At 29.9% G+C, this 19828-nt stretch overlaps 1 protein-coding gene across 1 annotated transcript; it reads right to left on the reverse strand.

The window, feature by feature from the left end:
- Positions 1–726: 726 nt before the first annotated feature.
- LOC136979404 (transcription factor Adf-1-like) lies at positions 727–18760 on the reverse strand. Its single transcript, XM_067275356.1, has 3 exons — positions 18548–18760; positions 9688–9847; positions 727–1675 (listed from the first exon to the last, which is right to left on the reverse strand). Exons 1-3 carry the CDS (start codon positions 18708–18710, stop codon positions 1258–1260), a joined length of 741 nt encoding a protein of 246 aa, XP_067131457.1. The 5' UTR covers positions 18711–18760; the 3' UTR covers positions 727–1257.
- Positions 18761–19828: the final 1068 nt, after the last annotated feature.

Genomic DNA, 19828 nt, shown 5'->3' on the forward strand with positions numbered 1-19828 from the left:
TCCACTATGGCACTCAGCTGGCTATTGCTATACCTGGCAAGGTATATGTATATCAACATTCTGAAACACGATGTATTGATACTAAGCCAAACAATCACCATAATTAATTGGGTTAATATTATGCTATAGTTAATAATTAGAAACTATATAACAGACATGGGCAAATGCAGCTCCAAGAGCCGCATGTGGCTGTTTTTGAGTTACGTGTGGCTCTTGCTGAAAGTGTTAGTTTCTGCTTTTTATTATTATTCTTACAATTTTATTTCCACAATTTTGTGAAAATATGTAATTATATATATGTAATATTTAGTAATTTATTTCCAAGTTAGTGCAATAAATTAAATTGACATTTCAAATCTATTCTTTTAAAACAAGTTCTTGACCCGGATGGAGGACACCCTATTCTTCCCTGCCTTACCATACTATCTGCCACAGCAGTACAGAACTGCGGCTCCGATGCATTTGCAAAACCTACATTTCGGCTCCCACTGAACTCTTGCTTGCCCACCTCTGCTATATAATATGGTACAAGAGGTAATATTAATATTAGCCCAATTAATTATGGTGATAGTTTGGTTTAGTATCAATACATCGTGTTTCAGGATGTTGATGTATATATATATATAACATGCCAGGTATAGTGATAGCAGGCTGAATGCAATAGTAGAGGAGTACATAGGCTGTGGGTGTAGGATTCACCCCCAGTCAGTGCCGTATGTAGCTGTGAATGGTTATATCTAAATTTATATTCATATTTTTTGCATTTGTATTTATATAACTTTTAAGTTTTACAAAATTAAGAACTAAACTTTAAATAGCAGTCATTTATGCATAAATTATCTTTGACTGATTTAACTGACTAAATCAATCACTAAAATATGTTATATTATTTATACGAGCAGCAATCACCAATGAATGCCAAACTGATCCAAATGTAATGTACAACTTATATTATCTATAAGCAAAATTGATAAAATAATAAAATCAGAAAGGTGTATTGTTATTTGAGTGTAATGTGAAAATTTTAGAATTTTAGATTTTTTTAAGAATTGCTGTAATAGTTGAATTGACTAGGCATTTTACAACATATATATATTTGGTGGTAATTACTTCATTTTCAGATATATAATTTTCATTTTGATATAAATGGGCTTGTTTAATGCATCACAGAGTAGCTAAAAGCATACCCTTGGTCTCCAATGATAATGTATATATATTAATTACAATCAAATGTTATAAATTCATTTTTTTAAATGCTTATGAACCTTCTTCATCTTCTTCAAATTTTGCTAACAGTTCAAAAACTGCAGCTTTGAAACGTGCAGCTTTGGATGGTTTCCATCTATCAATACTTTTAACAATAGAGTAACCAAAAGCTTCATTTCCTGACATTAACTTATTCATAAAGTTAAGATTTTCCAGTTCATTGTCACTGGTTTTTCTTTTCTTACTATTATTATTGAATTCTTCAGTTGTATCATAAAAAGGTGATTTTTGAGAAGTAGATGTGATATCCATTAGTCTGTCACAGAGTGGTTCTTGAGAGGAACTATCAAATGTATCTTCTGATTTTATAATATCAATATCATCCAAGTATAGACTGTTAGTCTCCATAATTTGAAATGAATCATCTGAAATATCTTTTTGACTTGGTGGTGACTGACTATAACTCATCCTGAAAGAAACATTTAAATTTAATAAATGTTTTTCTCTGAAATTTGTTTAAAGGAATCAATAAAATTTTAGATAATACAGATAATTTATTGGATTTGTTTATATGAAATTTCAATTAAAACATAAAATTTTATATGTACAAAATATAATAATAATAACAACTATCACACAAATTTTATAAACAAGATCATTATGTCAAATATTCATAATTCTTTTATATAGATGCATTCCAATTTATTTTTATGTGACTGTAAGGTGTTTTATAATATTGTTTTATTTATTATTTAAAAATATAAAATAAGAAAATAAACTATAAATGTACCATAGGTTGTAAATATGAAATTTAGATATTTTGATTTTCTCTAAAAAGTATGGAATATTACAAGATCTCATTACATTAGAAAATGAAATATACATAAATGATCCAGGAAGGCTTAAAGAAATTAATGAGAAAGTAATCAAATTGATGAACAGAGTATACAGAGGTTTAAAGAAAAGATATATCAGAAGAATGACATGGATCTTGACTAAACAAGTATCAAAAGAAAAGAAAAAGGATATAAGCCCATCACCATTTGTTTTATGGTACCAAGTTGACATCCCAACCGAGAGTAAGGAAATTCTCTGAAAAGGTCCTAACTTTGTTCTGGAAGATGAACACATATGGCAAATTTCAATGGTGGAACTGAAAAGATGAATTTCAGAATTCAATGACTTAGAAAGGAATTTTTTCAGATGGAAGACTGTTCTTAAAGACCACACCTGCTGAACAAAAAATATTGAAATAAAACAGCTGAAGTGCGCAAAGCAATGGTTGAATGAGAATGATTTGGTCCTAACATGAGCTGACAAAAGTAAGCACCTAGTGATCATGAAAAGACAAAACTACAACAAATCTTTAGAAGAATACATTAAAAGAACAGAATGTGAGTGGGTCAATGAAAAAATTGTTACAAATGTAGACTGAAGGGTTAAAAAACTTGAAAGAGCACCATTAACCTCCATATTAATTTTCCTTAAAGGATCCCATAACCCGAAGCCAGGAATGATAAGATTATTTGCATTTGCAAAAATACATAATGAAGGCAATGGGGTCAGACCTGCAGTTGAGAAATGCAGAGGACCCACATACATTCTTGAAAAACGTTTACATAGATTCATTTCAGATGAACTAAGCAACAATATTCTCATTGTGCAAAACCTGACAAATGTAGTAAAAGAATTATAGGAATTAAGTTTGCTTGATGAAGAAGTTGGGTCAGTTATGGATTTTGAAAACTTATATCCATCCATAAAAATAGAATCGTGTTATGAAGCTTTAATGGAATTTATGCTCCATATAAAACTGAAAATTGCATTTGTGAACGATATGATGAAATTGCCAAATTGGTTTGCCATGAGTCCTTCAGTTTCAATAAACAAGTCTACAGACAAAAGAGAGTGGTACCTAAGGGGAAGTCCATTGTCAGGATTATTATGTGAACTAGTTCTACACAACTTGGAGAAACACATTATTAATGGGTTCAGAATGGATATTGTATTTTACAAAAGATATGCGCACAATGTGTGCATTATTTGGAAAAATGTCAAGAGAAATCACGAGTTCTTACAAGTAATCAACAACAATGACAATGATGGATTAAAACTTAAACTAGAACAAAAAAGTCACGAATGGATACATTTTTTGGATATAGACATCCAATTGAAAGGAGATTGTATAACAATGAGTATCTACATAAAACCAACATATAGTCAACTTTACATTCTCGCTAACTTGAACAAAGCATACAGATACAAACTGTTTGCTTTTTGTGCACTCATTAGAAAAGTGTATTCATATTGCTCTAATGTACTAGACAGGATGAAAGAGATTAATATAATCAAAGAACAGCTTCAAACTTGGGATATAAAAAGTGAACAATAAAAGGACTAATTAGAAGATATGAAAGAGGCAAAAAAATAAGAACCCAAACAAATCAGTTTAAAATCGCCAAGTTCACTTATAATAAAAACATCAAGAACATCATGAAACAAGTATTGAACAAAAAACACTCCAAAATAGTTTTCAAAAGAGCTCCTAATTTGTATAGTATTCTCAGAAATGATAAAGACAAGCCTAAGAAAGAAGAAAAAGCAGGCATATATAAAATTCCATTTGAAAATCAGCAATTAGGAATAAGAAAGACTATATTGGGCTCACAAGAAGGAATTTAGCTATTACACTTAAGGAGCACAAATATGACATTAATAAGGGGCACTGCAACACAGTTTTGTCAAGTATGGCACAAGCAGAGGACTCGGTAGTTAAATGGAGTGAAGCAACTATCCTAAGGGCCATGCATTCCCCATCATTAGCATTGCATGAAGAAAAAATTGAAACCTATAAAAGTAAATTAAAGGATGGTTGTATTAATGCCAAGGATGCGGATGGACTAACTTCTGCATGGAAATTCTACATAAAAGAAAAATCTTATAATATAATCGAGATGGGTTGATAATAATAATGATAATAATAATAATAAGCACAGAGCCCAAACGGTTAGGAATTGAAAGTTGAAATTTGGTATACAGTTAGGGTATGTCATGAGAATGCCCACTAAGAAGGGATTTTTCAAAATTCCCACCCGTGGAGGAGAGGAAGAGGATTTAAGGTTATCCTAAGAAATAACTTCTACCATACTATTTTAGATGTGATTTTTTATTTCTAACTGCACTTTAGTACATTTACACTTTAGTACTTTAGTACAACTGCACTTTAACTGCACATTTTTTATTAGGGTGCATGAGAATGCACCCTAATAAAAAATTCTTGGAAATCCCCCACAGGGAAGAGGTAAAAAGTTAAGGATTACCTTGAAGAACTCGGCTTCTATTGTACTATTTTAGATGCGGTTTTTTGCATTTTTGACTGCGTTTTAGTAAGGTATGCCATGAGAATGCACATTAAAAAGGATTTTTGAAAATTCAACTCTCCCAGGGAAAAGGAGGAGAGAGTTAGTTTTAGTCAGTATAAAGTGTAAATAATAAAAAAAGGAAAGTAAATAGTGGCACATATAGTATACATTTTGGAAATTAATAAATATTTTAATCATTTCCACTGTTCGGGTAACCCAAAAACAATAAATCCAAAATAAATGAATTTGAACAAATATTTGAATTTGTTCCAAATTCAAAATATAATGTTCCAAACAGTTTTCTTAGATTTTAGAATTTAAAATTAATCATTTTATTCAAGTAAGGTTATCATAGCTCTTGCACCCGGTGAAAATGGGTAAGATCGGCTATAATGTATTAATCTTAATCATCGCTACAGTTACTTTCTGCCTGAGCAATGCTAGGCTCATCTGCTAGTTAAAATATAAAAACTTTTAGTCTGCATCTACCTTTACATTTGCATTTTTATGTATTTTATTTTATTTACTTTATTATATTATTTATATCATTGTTGATTTAGTTTATTTAATACAGTGGACCCCTGATATAACACGCATGTCAGGCAGGAAACAACACCTGCGTTATAAGGTGAACCGCATTATACTGAGCAGCGCGGTGTAACGCGGTTCACCTCTTTACTTTAGCAATAATGTCAAGCTTTTCTTTCACACTGTAAGCTTTTCTTTTACTCATCGTGCATACAATAATTAAACACTATTCAAAATACATGCAGGAACTCAATACATACACAATTACTCAATACGCAGTAACAATAAAATGCGCTACTCACTAACGACGCACGGACCTGTATAAACGTGTTTGAGCTTATCGCATTGCGAACATTACCCACGCTATAACCGAGTGCATGGTGTAGTGAGCAGCGCTATAACGAGGGTCCACTGTATATTTTATTTTATTATTTATTTGTTAAGTTATCTAATATTTTCATTTTAAATTTAAATGTAAAATGTTTGGATGGTCCGTCGTTAGAATGTTAAATTTTTAAAATACATCTGAATTCAGTTACACCTGAAGATGGCCTATTCTATTAGGTTGAAGATGTTAGTGTTTGTTTAATAAACATTTCTCAGTGATCAAAGGTGTTTGATGTCTCATTAATTAAGTGTTTAAAAAGGCTGAGTTTGATATTTGGTTAATAATTAGCTTATCATTATATTTTTCTATACCAAAAACAATTATCTAGAAAAAGACGTTTATTGGCCACTTTTATTGACTATGAAAAAAAGTGTTTGATAGTGTAATCTTACCAGTTCTATTTATTAAACTAAGAGCATTAAAAATCTCTGATAAATTTATCAAAATAATACAAAGTTTATTTGTAGGACTAGAAGCAAGGATTGTTACTAATTTAGGAATCACAGAAGGTTTTAAGTTAGAAAGGGGCATTTCACAGTGTGATGCCCTTTGCTGTTTGTTTGCTATGTAAATGACAATGACATGGTGCAGACTTTTGATGATTTAAGATATGATGCCATTACCTTGTGCAGTTTTGATATCCAACTACTTCAGTTTGCAAATGATACAGTATTGTCATCAACAACACCAGTCTTTCAGATAAAGCTAGATCTACTATCACAATATTCATCTTCTTTGGGTATAAGGATTAGTTTCCATAAGTCCAGGATTATGATTTTCAGATGGGGGACAACTAAGAAAAACTGTTAAGTTTTTCATAAATGATAAAGAGATTAGCATTGTAAATGAAGTGGTTTATCTGGGTATGCATTTCTTAGTATTGGGTTCTTTTGTCAATTATGTTTCATTTGTGAAGGGTAAAGCTCTCTCTAAGGTAAAAGTAATGACTGATATCTTATGTAAGATGAGAAATAGTTACATGCCTCTTTTTAAAAGACTAGCTGCCTCACTATTCATGTTAAATTGGTCATATGGTTTATCTTTATGGGGACCTTTTGCTTTGACGAGATTGATTCAATCGAGTTCCCATTTTTTTTTTGTCATGCTTTTGGTCATGCGAAATCGATACCAACATATGCTAACAGATCTGAATTAGGTTTGGAATTTCCTCATAATTGTTTTATTTTTGTCAAATATTGTTTCAGACTTGTCCTCTTGTGTTTATGGCATATTCTATTTTAAAAGGACTCTGAATGAATAGATCTCTGAAAAATAGTTGATACACCCAATTGAATGGCCTACTGAACCAAATTGACTTTTCCTTAGCTTTAATTGATCCATCATCAGAGACTATAAATTACTATTGTAACACAATTATATTAGAATTAAATGATTTTTTGTCAGAGAGGAGAATGAAAAGATAACCAATGCTATGTTCCACCCCTGCTATACAGAAATATTGGACAGCTGTTGAGGTTTTTTTGCTTATTATCAACAATTGCCTTATGTAGTAAAGAAAATGATTGGCCAAATACATTTAAGTAAATTTCATTTAACTTAGGAAAGATTTAATGTTAATTTTAATTCTTCAGATAGATGTCCTTATTGTATGCAGAGAATGCTACTTTGAATCATTATACGGTCAAACCTGTCTATAGCAGAATCCCAAGGGACCAATTCCACTATATATAAGTTACCTACTATAGGTATCCCTTGATTAATGTGATTAATAAATTTCTCAATGTAACCACATATATCAAAATTGCATTAATCAAATACAGTGGTACCTCGTACTAGACCGAACAATCACCATCCGCTACAACAGATTTTCAGTTAATAACAAATATTTTTATTTTAACTTTAATTTTTTTTCATTCATCCATAAAAAAGTTCTCTAAGATAAAAATGAGAAACCAATTTAAAAATAAAATAACACCTTACAGCTGTCTACCTTTGTCCAACAAAATTATAGTGAATTCAGTTCATTTTTTTCATAAGTGAAAAAAACATTGCATGCGGAAAACAATCATCAGCATGTTTTACAACCATTTCAAATGGATGAAGCATTTCAACAATATGTATCTGTGACACACTACAATTTGTTGTAAATTCATGAGTTGGTTTTCATCAATCTTTAACAATTTCTTCCCACAATTTCTCTTTGATGGCTTTTGGGGACCCATATGTTTTATATCCTTTAGTTCGAAATTTTCCAAATGAAATTTTCAAAACCATGTTTGACATTCGAGATTTAGAAGCACCTTCTCCATACATGCACAGTACAAGTATTTTTGCCATTTGTTTAGCGTGATATCCTTATGAAACTTAAAAAGCATGTATAATATGCACAATGTGCATTTTAACTGAAGATATTTCAACTTGATTTTATTGAAAAAAAGTGATGTAAAAAAGTTTAAATAAGCTTCAAAACAAAGAATACAATCTTACGGGAAATAATGTGTTAAATTTCACAACTTATAATTACACCACATATTTATGTTAAGTAAAAACAGCTGTGAATCAAAATATGCAAAAACTTTCTATTCAAATCCAAATAAAATTATTGTAATACAGTAGTCATATTTTGCTATTCTGTATTGGGTATGTGTATTTTTTGACTTTTTTATGATTTACACATACTAGGCTTGTAAACTTCTTGTTAAATTTGTGTTAAATCGATAAACATGCAGATTTTTTTCGTTATAGGCCCGATTTTCCTTTCTGTTTCCACATTGGACAGGTTCAGCTATATACAAGTTAATTTACATTACTTTTCACAAAAAATTCAAGGGACCAAAGAAATTTTCCATTAATGACAGGTTTTCACTATATACAGATTCTGTTATAGACAGGTTTGACTAATGATTTGTCCTTTTTCATCCAACTGAAGATTGTACTGATGTTTGTATTTCTACTGGAGACAAGATACACACATTGTTTTCTAACACAGATTCTGTTGAAACAATTTGAAAAAAAATATATTTTTATTGTAAATGTCATTAACTGTATTAACTCCTCCTCCTAGAGGAGAAATCCTGTAAGGAGTATTTAAAATAAATAAATAAAATTTTAATCACTATCATTGATTCATTAAATAATTTATGAATTCATTCATTTACTTATTTAAACCATTAATTACAATTTTGATACTTTTGTGGAATGTATTTCAATATATCAGCATGATTATGCAAGTAAGTTATCACTATAACTGCTAGACTGATCATTTTGACCATATTCATTTCATTATTTTACTTGCTTTAGTTTTCATTATTGTGATTTCACAAATATATCTTTTCACTTTTCAGAAAATTATCTTAAAATTAAATATCAATTGATTTAAATTTTTCATTAATAATTTGAAACAGTAGTATGTATATTAGCTAAAACTGTGAAACTGGTCAACTTGAACATCATTATTATTACTGTGTGTAAGTTGAAATAACTGCAGTTTACATATACCTGTTTCCATTTCAAATGATTGAAAAAGAAAAAAATAAAAAACAGTATTATTTTATAACAACACAAAGTATTGGCTTGATATATATACACAATGATAAAAAAAATATTTGTTCTAGAAGAGTTCCAAAGTAAAGTTTCTAGAAAAGGGCCAGTACAAATCTTTTATAACATCCTTGATCGAGGTTATTAATGCATTTGTAATTACAAAAAACTAATTAGAAAAATATAAAAAATGGGACTATATATTACAACTTTCAAAACAATTATCTGAACAGTATGCAAGTTCAAGAAAACAGAACAGAATCCATAAAAATATTTTCAACCCAAGAACAATATAACAGCAAAAAGACTTATCTATTAAATGACAAAATAAAAAAATAAAATCCTAGATATATGAAACAGTTGTTTGATATATCTAGTATAACAAAATGCAGATAGTTTTGTTTGTGGAAAATGCACTGAGGAAACAGAAAGTTGTATACTTATCTAAGTGTAATACTGAATAAACAAAAGTTTGTAAAGAATTATTTATAATGTTTTATGCTATTTTATTATTATAATTTCATATAAAATTGTTACATGTAATTTAAAAAAGATTATTTTCAAATCACTACTATTTTTTACTGTTAAAATTTAATCCAACATATCAATACCATAGGTAATATATAATACATAGTCTACTATTTAGAGAAACATTTTAATTAATAAATCAATTATGTAAAAAATTAATAAATAAAAACTTACTGTTTAGATCGGCCACAATCTTTATAAAAATCCATTTGTTGATGCAGTTCCCAATTTTTACGAACATTTGTACTGCCATTTTTCAAAGACATTTCAATTGCTTTTCTTTCTCTCACATAGCGATCACGGATTCGTTTCCAAAGTTTCTGACATTCACTAACTAAAATACAATCAATTTGCATGAGTGTTACAGAAATATCATATGTATTACAGTTAAACAACATAATACAGTGAAACCTGATTAACTCAAATTGGTCAGGAAAAAAATTAGGACTTGATTAAAAAGTTTTGAGGAATTCATGCTAACCAGTTTGATTTAACATGGAATAATATATCACTTTTAGCCCTTAATACTATTTAATACTTAGTCTAAATCAACAAGACATATATATACATATGGGCTTATCATACCAGTGAGTGAGATTAATTAACAAATTCTTTAATGATTATTAACACCTTAATAATAAAAATTTACAGTAAACTGTGGCTTCTTTAACATGTACATAATATAAAACACTCAAAATATATTTCGAACCTAATAAACAGTCCCTCTTCAGTTGGTGTTCATATGTGTAAAATTATAAAAATAAATTATAAATACATTTAAAAGGCCGCTAAAGTCATCATGTTTACAATGGCCTTTTAAATGTATTTATAATTTATTTTTATAATTTTATACATATAAACACCAACTGAAGAGGGACTGTTTATGTCAATAATGTATTTTGATTGTTCTATGTTAAAGAAGCCACAGTTTATTATAAATTTTTATCAATAAGGTGTTAATAATCATTAAAGAATTTGTTAATTAATCTTTCACTGGTGTGATAAGCCTGTATGTATGTATGTATGTATATATATGTCGTATTATTTTGCAGTCGTAGTCGTGGGTGAGTGTAGGGTTACCAGACATCCCGCTTTTGGCGGGACAGTCCCAATTTTTAACAATTTGTCCTGCATCCCGTAGCATTTTAAAAAAGTTCCAAGTTTTGGAAAGATTAAGTTTTTGTCAATTATGTGTCATAAACTTATGTCTTATGTTTAAGATTCGTAAAGACCATTTTATATCACACTTATCAGTACCAAGGTGTACATGAGCATCGGAAATAAAGAATGCTACGCTGATAAAACCCTTTGTGTTCGTGGCAAAGACTGACAGAAAATGGTTTGGGGTGCGCAGCTGTCAGCAATGGAGCAGCGCGTGTTCACAGGCTGTCCAAACGAGCGAACATTTTGTTCATTGCATGTTACATGGCACAGAGCTCTCTTCTGTTGCCACCTTAGAAAGCTAGCGAATAGAGAGAGTAAGCACATTGGTTTGTATCATTCTATTGCTAGTGGTGGGGTTGGGGTTCATTTTAGTTACAACAGTATTATATAATAAAAAAAATTACAATAACAACGTGACACTCAAGGCAAATTCAGAGGAAAAGTAATACAAGTTAGCATTATTATTATTTAGAAAGAAATATAGAAGGATTGAAATAATTGTTAAAACATAGTCTGTCAAATGTACTTGTTACAGGTAGCAAAAATCTCAACAGAGAACAAATGGTTAGAAATATTTCATCATTCTGAAACAAACTATGTTCCATATAATAACGCATTAAAGATTGTGGAATACACACTGTCCTTACAATGCTGTAAGGCATTAGTTCCTGGTGGGAACACGTGACTGATACAAATGGATTGCACATTGAACAAATGTTGTGAATAAAAACCTTTTGCATGTTTCCATTTTGTGTTTCTTGTTCTTCATGTGCCATTTTTTCACCTAGTGGTAAAAATTCAAACTAAATATTTTTTTGCATTTTCCTTTTCCCCATGGTCCATATAACATATATACCAAGTTTCATCAAAATACGTCCATGAAAACTCTAGACAGGTCTGAGTAGGGCAACTTTAATTATAACCACCTTGTATGTGTCTTGTTGATTTAGACTAATTGTTAAATTGATTTAACATGTTATGCCAGATGATTTTGGAAAGAAACTGACTTTCAGTAATTGCAACTTCATTATCTAGGTTTGAGTTAACCAGATTCCACTGTATTTTAACAGTTATATGAATATCTTATTAATTCATATCAATTTTATATACTATATAAACTCATTTAAATAAAAAATTTTTATATACAATAAATTTAAAATTAAAAAAATATATTTAACTAAAGAGCAAATAGTATTTTATGAAATATTTCAGTTTAGTTTTAACCTTTTTGTGAGTTTTCTTGTTTATTATGACATTTTTATTGAAAATAGAAAATAAAATCAGCAAGAATAAATGATATGAATGTAAATAGTCTAAGTTAGATTATAAGCTTATATTTAGTAATGATTATTAGTTTGTAAAACAATTATATATGTTTTATTTATCATTTATATAAGTCTTCCAAAATTTATATTCATAACATTCAATCATCTTTTGTTTAATGAACATTCATTTATTAAATGCATATCAATACAAACTGCCAATGAATGTAATAATTCATACTGCATCAAAAGTGATGATATATTTAAATTTGTACTTATGTATGAATGCATATGCAATTATTTACATGCATAAATGTGCAAATGTAGCCTTTTAGCAGTATGTAATCTATTATCAATAAATTTATATATACTTAAAATTCAACTTTTTTCCAATACTCTCCAATATTTTTCAGAAATTTATTCTTATTGTTTTGTGTTACAGCAATCCTTACAAAATATTTAATTCCTTTTAAGATATATTTTCATTTGTATCAAAAGTTTCAATAAAACTATCATCTACTAAAAAGTAAAGTTTAGATTCATAAAAGCAAGAATTATAATCTATTCCACTCAAAAATACACATTTTTTTTTAATACAAAGAGGCATAAATTTTTAATAATACTTCCAAAAATATGATATGAACAACTACTATCTTCAGAAGTCTAAATATTGAAAGCAATAAGCATAAAAAAGTCATTTGAAACAGATTTTTAACCTAATAATAAGTTACTAAGAATATTATCAAAATTTCTGCATATTACCTGCAGTCATTATTGGATATAAAATACAATTTTCAAGTGCTCATGACTCAGGATATTTTAAATAAATCACTCCTCACAGTGATATTTGTTAAACTTTTGTGAGGATACCAACTTTCAAGTTGACAACTCTTGCTTTGTTTGAAGCTAACAAAGTAATATCAACTCTTCATGATCCATAGTGGCCATTTCCTCATTTCCAAAAAGAAAGACATTGAGTATGTGTCAATAGAGTATCATATACACTTAAATACAATTAACAAAGTATTAGATAAGGGGCAGGTCTCTTCTGAACACTCTTCCATGCTCCTAATTTTTTCCATGTTTTACATTAGTGGGGCTCCTGTTAATATAATACTGGATAGTGGAGCAGTCTGCTTAAATGAGCACTGTGTTGACAGCATTTTTAAAGCAGCTGTCTGCATAATTGAGCACCATTCTAAGGCAGATTTATGAAGGTCTATCTTTAAACTTACAATATGTCATCTCTTGGCACATGGTGGCAGGGCTCTCTATGCTATGGTATATGTTGCATAGAGATTTTGTGAAACTTTCCATTGACCAGTTTTCTAATAAATGAACAATCAAAAGATTTTTAACAGAATCATAACGAACACTCATATGAAAAGCAATTACATATTAAAAAGTATCATAAAACATATATCAACAAACAGCACAGATGATATGTATGTCTTTATTCTGAGGGAACAAGACAAGAAGTAATTAACTACTGCATGCAGGAATGCAGGTTGTTCACTGCACAAGAATGGATAATCAACAGGGTGGCATTTTGATTGATTATTTGTATAATAAAATTTATACAGCATGATATTTTAACTAAAATTAATGTCAACACTAAAGTGATGCAAAACTATTCATCTCATAAATAAACAGTTATTGAATATGTTGAACAAATTATAAAAATATTAAAAGATTATAGGACAGATCAAAATTTTGAAAGTGATATTAACTCTACAGAGAAGATGGCAGATATTTTGGATGTAAAACTAATTTCTCCAAATATTAAAAAAGAAAAAAGTAAAGAATCTTTAACTGGTGCAAAAGATAATTATAAAATACAGTGGTATATTATAATTCAAATGCACGAAAGTTCAAACACTATATACAACTTTGAGTTTGAACAATGCTTCTAAATTTCTATGTTCTAACTGTATGCTCAGTGAAAAAATGCACTCACTATGTAAACATCATCTGTTATGTGTCCAAGTCATCTCTCACTGGGCTGCAATTCAAAAAAATTGTAGACCTATAAATTCCCACTGTCATTTGTCTGTCTGTCTTTCCTTAATCTTGAGAATGGAGTTAAATGAAAGACGAGACTAAATATGGAAACCTTAGGAGCAGAAGACCCTGATTAACTATATACGAACTTCCAAAGCAAACTGGAAGTCACATTATTTCAATTCAAAAATTTTCCCCCAATAGGAGTTAGATGATCAGCACGACTCAATTGTTAAAGGAAAAGTATGATGTACATGAGCAAGACACTACTAATTTGAAGTGGAGAGCATATATTTTTAATTTATTTAAAATATATGCTCTTGCAGCCCAGCATCGTGACGATGTCACAATGAATAATTGCTCATTCTTGTTGGGAAAGTATCACTTGTGTTATGCTCATATGTTTTCAGTGCTTTTTTACTTTATTTTTGGTGTGTTTGGTCATTTATACAACTCCTATCTATTAACCATGAGCATCCAAAGAGTGTGATAGCAAAAAAGCTAAGAGGAAGATTGTGGTATCAACGACTGAGGTGAAAAGGGAAGTTATCGTGAAGCATAAAATCAGTATAAGTGACAGATTTGGCAGCTATGTTAAGATGCCAAAGTTGACAATGTGCACCATTCTTAAGAACAAGAAAGTAATAAAAGCAGTAAATATGACTAAAGATATGACAAACAGTGACCTCCAGGAGATTGTATGTTATTAAGATGGAAAAATTTCTCCTGATGAAAAGCAATTGGCTGGTGATATCATCTCTGAGAGGATTATTTGTGAGAAAGCCAAGCAGCTGCAGAGAGACCTTAAGAAACACCACTCCTCACTACGGTAAAGTAAATGCAATTTTTATTTTATTATACAATATTTACTTATTTTATTGATTGTTTTCACAAAACAGATTCACTGACCTGTTCCATTCATAGCATGAGGCCTTATAAGTTCCTATTTAAATAAGTTACAAAGGTTTGAAGTGGTTTGAATTGTAATTTGAACCACTTCAAACTTTTATATTTAAATGTATTTGGTTGTTAAAAGTTGTTCTGTTTGGTATTGATTAACATATATATGATGATGTTCATGGATAACATGAAAATGTGTTGTATTATTAAATTGTTTTATTGGTTTTGGGTGTATTTCGCATGTTTTTCATTCTTCATAGCTTTTAATATTTGACATAAATGATGAGCTTTGGAGGTGGCAAAGGTGAGAATTTTATTCATAGTTATATTTAGTTAGTTACATTACTTTTCCTTTTTTTTTCCTTTTTGATACAGTTATTTTAAGTTTTGTAGATTGAGTTATGTTAACTGCTATCTCCACACTTTGAACTAGAACTTCATTTGCATATTTTCATACTAATATTTGAATAAGGAAGGAAATTTCATCCCACTAAATTAGGTTTAAATATGACTAAAACTTTATTTTGTAACCAGATGAAATTTTGATATTTTTGATATTTGTAGAAATACAGGTTAAGGAATATTTTATTTTTCCAGCATGTTCAATATGCTAATTAACAATGTATAAAAAATCATCAAACTGATATAACAAGCTAGTCTTCATCTCTACATGTCAGTGTATAGCTGTTGAATTTTAAGTGCCTAATTGATTGATTTGGTTGTGATTAAGGGTTTTCTTCCCCCTAAACAGGTTAATTGTTTGAGATTTTAAATAATTGTAGTTTTGAAAATTGTACTAATAATCAATTTTATTGACATAAATACTTTACTCTAAATTTGTAATATTTGAGTTTTATATAATAATAATTATTGTTGTTGAATTTGTAATTTTTGCTTCATAGTCAGAAAGTCCAGTAATAGCATTTTGTAGTTTTATAGTTTTGATATTTTAATAACTCTGGTGCAAGATCATCTCTTTGATACTTTGGACTTTGCAAGTATAGCACATGAAGAGGTATTCCAGTATTTGCCTGTTAATTAGTTTGAAGTGAAAACTAGCTTGCTGTGTCAATTTATGAAAGACCATTGTCAAACAACAGTTGTTGCCACATTTGTTAATTAGCACATTGGACAAGCTTACAAATATAAAATGTTTCTTAGTAGATTATTCATAGAAACAAGTTATTTTTGAACTAGATATTTATTTTAATATTTTAGTCATTATTTAAACCTTAAATTAATGATATGCAATTCCATCTGTTTATTTAAATGTTAGTATGAAATTATGCAAATGAAGCTCTACGTAAGAAGTCAAAATAACAGTTCAGGTGTACGATAACTTGATCCAAAAACTCAAAATAACTGAAAAATAATCAGCTAATAATCAGAACATCAATCTTGAGTATAACTGTTTCAGAACATATTTTTGATTTTCAGTTAATAGAATGCTACAAGTATCCTTCTACCTTCTTTATCTACTTCTGTGACTGAACAGGAACTGTGAAACCTTTTTGTCCAATGTTGGGTACTTGTTTTTAGAGAGGCTTTTTTTTTATTTTCATTGCCTACAATTCAAAGTTTATTTTGGAGTCTTATTGGTTATACAGTGTGTTCTGTGAGAAAATGGCAATATGTTTACAGTGTTTTTTCTACAGGCCTAGGGGATTCAAAACTGTCTTATAAACACAGCTCTTACAATGTATTGTTCCAGTATTAGGATTTAAAGTTCAGACTAGTGATCCCCTTGAGATGCTACTCTGCAGCACTGCTAAACATTGCAGAAAAGCTTTAATCTTGCTGCCCTTCAGTTTCTGTGCCACACTAAAGTACAAAGAAATGCAAGCAAGCTTTACATCTTTGCAAAAATATAAGGTTATTAATGGTAGCAAGATTGAGGCTGTTCTGTAGCCCAATGCTGCAGAACAGCATTTTAAAGAGTAGCAAGTTCAGACTAACTACTATTAAGGCAAAATTAAAGCTTTTCTGCAATGTTTAGCAGTGCTGCAGAGTAGCATCTCAAGGGGATCACTAGTTTGAACTTTAAATCCTAATACTGGAACAATACACTGTAAGAGCTGTGTTTTTATAAGACAGTTTTGAATCCCATAGACCTTTTTTAGGAAAACACTGTAAACATATTGCCATTTCCTTGTGAAACACCCTGTATAGTAGCAGATTTCTGAAAAAATGACTTATGTAAGATATATGGTGTTGAAATAACTTATACATCTCGTACCTATTGTAATAGGAATAAGATGCATAATAACTTAATTCATATTTTAGTAATGAAATATGTAGTGTTTAAAAATTGTTAGATTAGATTTACTGCTGTATTAATTAATTTTTAATAAAAGTGATTCATAACTAAACTTCAGAATTAGATTTTAGTCTGTAAATTTTCTAAAATAAAAATTAATAAAGCTAAATAAATTTTTTTTTTAGTGTTCAAAGCATGGCAATAATTGTCAATCAAATATTAATTTATTTAAGCATTAAAGTGGATCTTTTTTTAGTTTTTCTGTTATAATAATTTGTGTAGATTGTATACAGCTGTTTTTTATAATTCAATAAATGATTTAATAATTCATTTTTAAGTATTTTCAAATTCTATTTACATAGTTATTTCAGATAAAGATGCTGAAAAAGAAGTCTTTTCTTCCATAAAAAAAGCAATTTTTTTTTGTTTAAATTCTTACAATTTTTCACAGAATTACAAAACAGAACTTCAACTGTAAATTAGTCTGGATAAAATGATACTAACATGGAATTTATTTTAATTTTATCATTATTTTGTGACTTGTATTTTCATAAAGTTCAGAATACAATTTGAAAAACTGAATAGGTAGATTTACTCAGTTTTGGCCAGTGTACCAGTTCTGGCCAGAAAACAAATTTAACTTAAAAATATAATCACCACATATTCAAATCTGTCCAATGAAACAAACTTTTATTGTTAACTGTTCACACAGTTAACAATAAAAGTTTGTTTCATTTGTGATTATATTTTTAAGTTAAATTTGTTTTCTGGCCGACTTGTATCTTCATAAAGTTCAGAATACAATTTGAAAAACTGAATAATTAACTTTTTACTGACAATTTGTTATTAAATAAACTCTGCATTTAATGTAATTAAACTTGACAACTCATTTAGAAGATATTTTTAGTATATGTTACACATAATGTGTATATATTTAATAGATTGTAAAATGGCTCCTTCAATATTCTTGTGTCATTCAAATGTACTGTACATTGTTCTCCTCACAAAATCAAATAGTGCACAATTTAAAGCGAAGTTAAAAATTCTTATCTTAAACAATTACTGTGTAAACAACTGTACTTTAAAGCGACCATCCATCTATGTTCAAGATCAAAATAAATAAACGTCATTGAAATTCGTACCAGATTGTTTCAATGTCAATAATTATAAAAGATCATATGTTATTTCATAGTATTATTAATTATTGTTTAGATTTTTACGAAATGTTTACTTTGAAATGTGGTGCGAAATTTTGACACATCAATTAATTTCCGAAAGTAATCTTCGTTTTTATTGGTTGTTCTAATCACTCAAAAGATTACATAACACGCTCGCTTATTGGTTAATGGGTTTTTAAATACTTTTTAACTTCTATACAGAAACAACTGCCAAAAAACCAATCAATAAAAAAACAAGTAGCATATTGTGCAACAAAAACGGAGTTGCATACCTGTAGCTAATCCAGATTTTATTCTTACTTCTTCCCATGCATTCTGTTTACAAGTCATATCTCTATAATCTAGTCTTTTTGTATCGTATAAACAAGGATGTTCTTTAATACCTGCGAGAAATTGTTCTACTGTTGTAAAATTATTTATATCTCCCGATGCCATTTTTTTACTATATTCATGTAAACAACTCAAAACACCGACGTCAAACGTACGGCTAAATTCGACAACAACGCCACGTCACGGAAAGAAAGGTCAGTTTTGACTTTGCACATACAAATCAAACGGATTTTTAAAAAATGCATTTTGGATGGTTTAAATGTTTGTCTTGAAGATAAATTTAAAAATTATAATTTTTATGATAAACATTTATAAATTTAATATAATTATTAAGATATACAGCTCCCAGTTGATGACGCGTAAGCGAGTCAAGCTCTCACTAGACGGATCCGGATTCGTGAAGCGCCGTAATGAACTCCCTTCCTGATCTTCAATCGATATCTTTGGAATGGTCTTTCAGTGACGCCGAACAGTCAAGGTGGCATCCTACCGCTCTGGGAGACCCGGGATCGAATCCAAACGAGTCGAAACATTCCTGGGGATTTTTCGGGGGTGGTCCGTCCCTTACCGCCCAGCGCCCCATTGTGGGTCTGGCCGGACCCATAATTGTGAAGCTTCGAAAGTGGGCCTAGAATTTGTGCAAAAAAAAAAAAAAAAAAAAATTGTATAGAAGAAAATAATAATGATTATGTTGTAAAAAGAAACCGTCAAACAAGAAAAAAAGGGAAACGAAAAATGAATATTTTATGTCCATAAAAGGACATGTCTGTAGAAATTTCCAAGAAAGTCTAACTGCTCAAGTTAAAACAATAGATGAATTTGATTACTGAAATCGAACATCTTCGATAGGAATCGAATTGTCAGTCGGTGTTGACTCATCCTACGATCTGGATTCCGATCTCGTTACAATTCGTAACGAGGAGGGGCACCAATTGGAGAGCGGGGGCAAATCGGCATCGATCTATTGGAATGTTCGATCTGGGACCCAAAAGAAACTTATAAAAACCGTCCGAAAAAAGAATGTGACGTTCTTGGTTTCCGGTTGTTGGTGCTCGCTATCAATATTTGCCACCGTGTGGACTAACATCGACTAACTAGTCGACGCCCGAAACTAACCATTGCTTCCGGAGACATCGTGTTTCTCCTAGATTCACCCTTCTCCCGAACTTTCGATTCGAAACTGTGCCGCACGTCCCGGAGCCTGCTACCTCCCAAAAAGATCC

Source organism: Centruroides vittatus, unplaced genomic scaffold (genome assembly GCF_030686945.1).
Source record: "Centruroides vittatus isolate TY-2023 unplaced genomic scaffold, ASM3068694v2 contig_1154, whole genome shotgun sequence".
In the NCBI taxonomy this organism is placed as follows: domain Eukaryota; kingdom Metazoa; phylum Arthropoda; class Arachnida; order Scorpiones; family Buthidae; genus Centruroides; species Centruroides vittatus.

Coding starts and splice junctions, on each gene's coding strand:
- LOC136979404 (XM_067275356.1), bottom strand. CDS start 18,710: ATGGCATCGGGAGATATAAATAATTTTACAACAGTAGAACAATTTCTC. Junction 9,848..18,547: donor AAAATCTGGATTAGCTACAG/GTATGCAACTCC, acceptor ATTGTATTTTAG/TTAGTGAATGTCAGAAACTT. Junction 1,676..9,687: donor GATTGTGGCCGATCTAAACA/GTAAGTTTTTAT, acceptor TGTTTCTTTCAG/GATGAGTTATAGTCAGTCAC.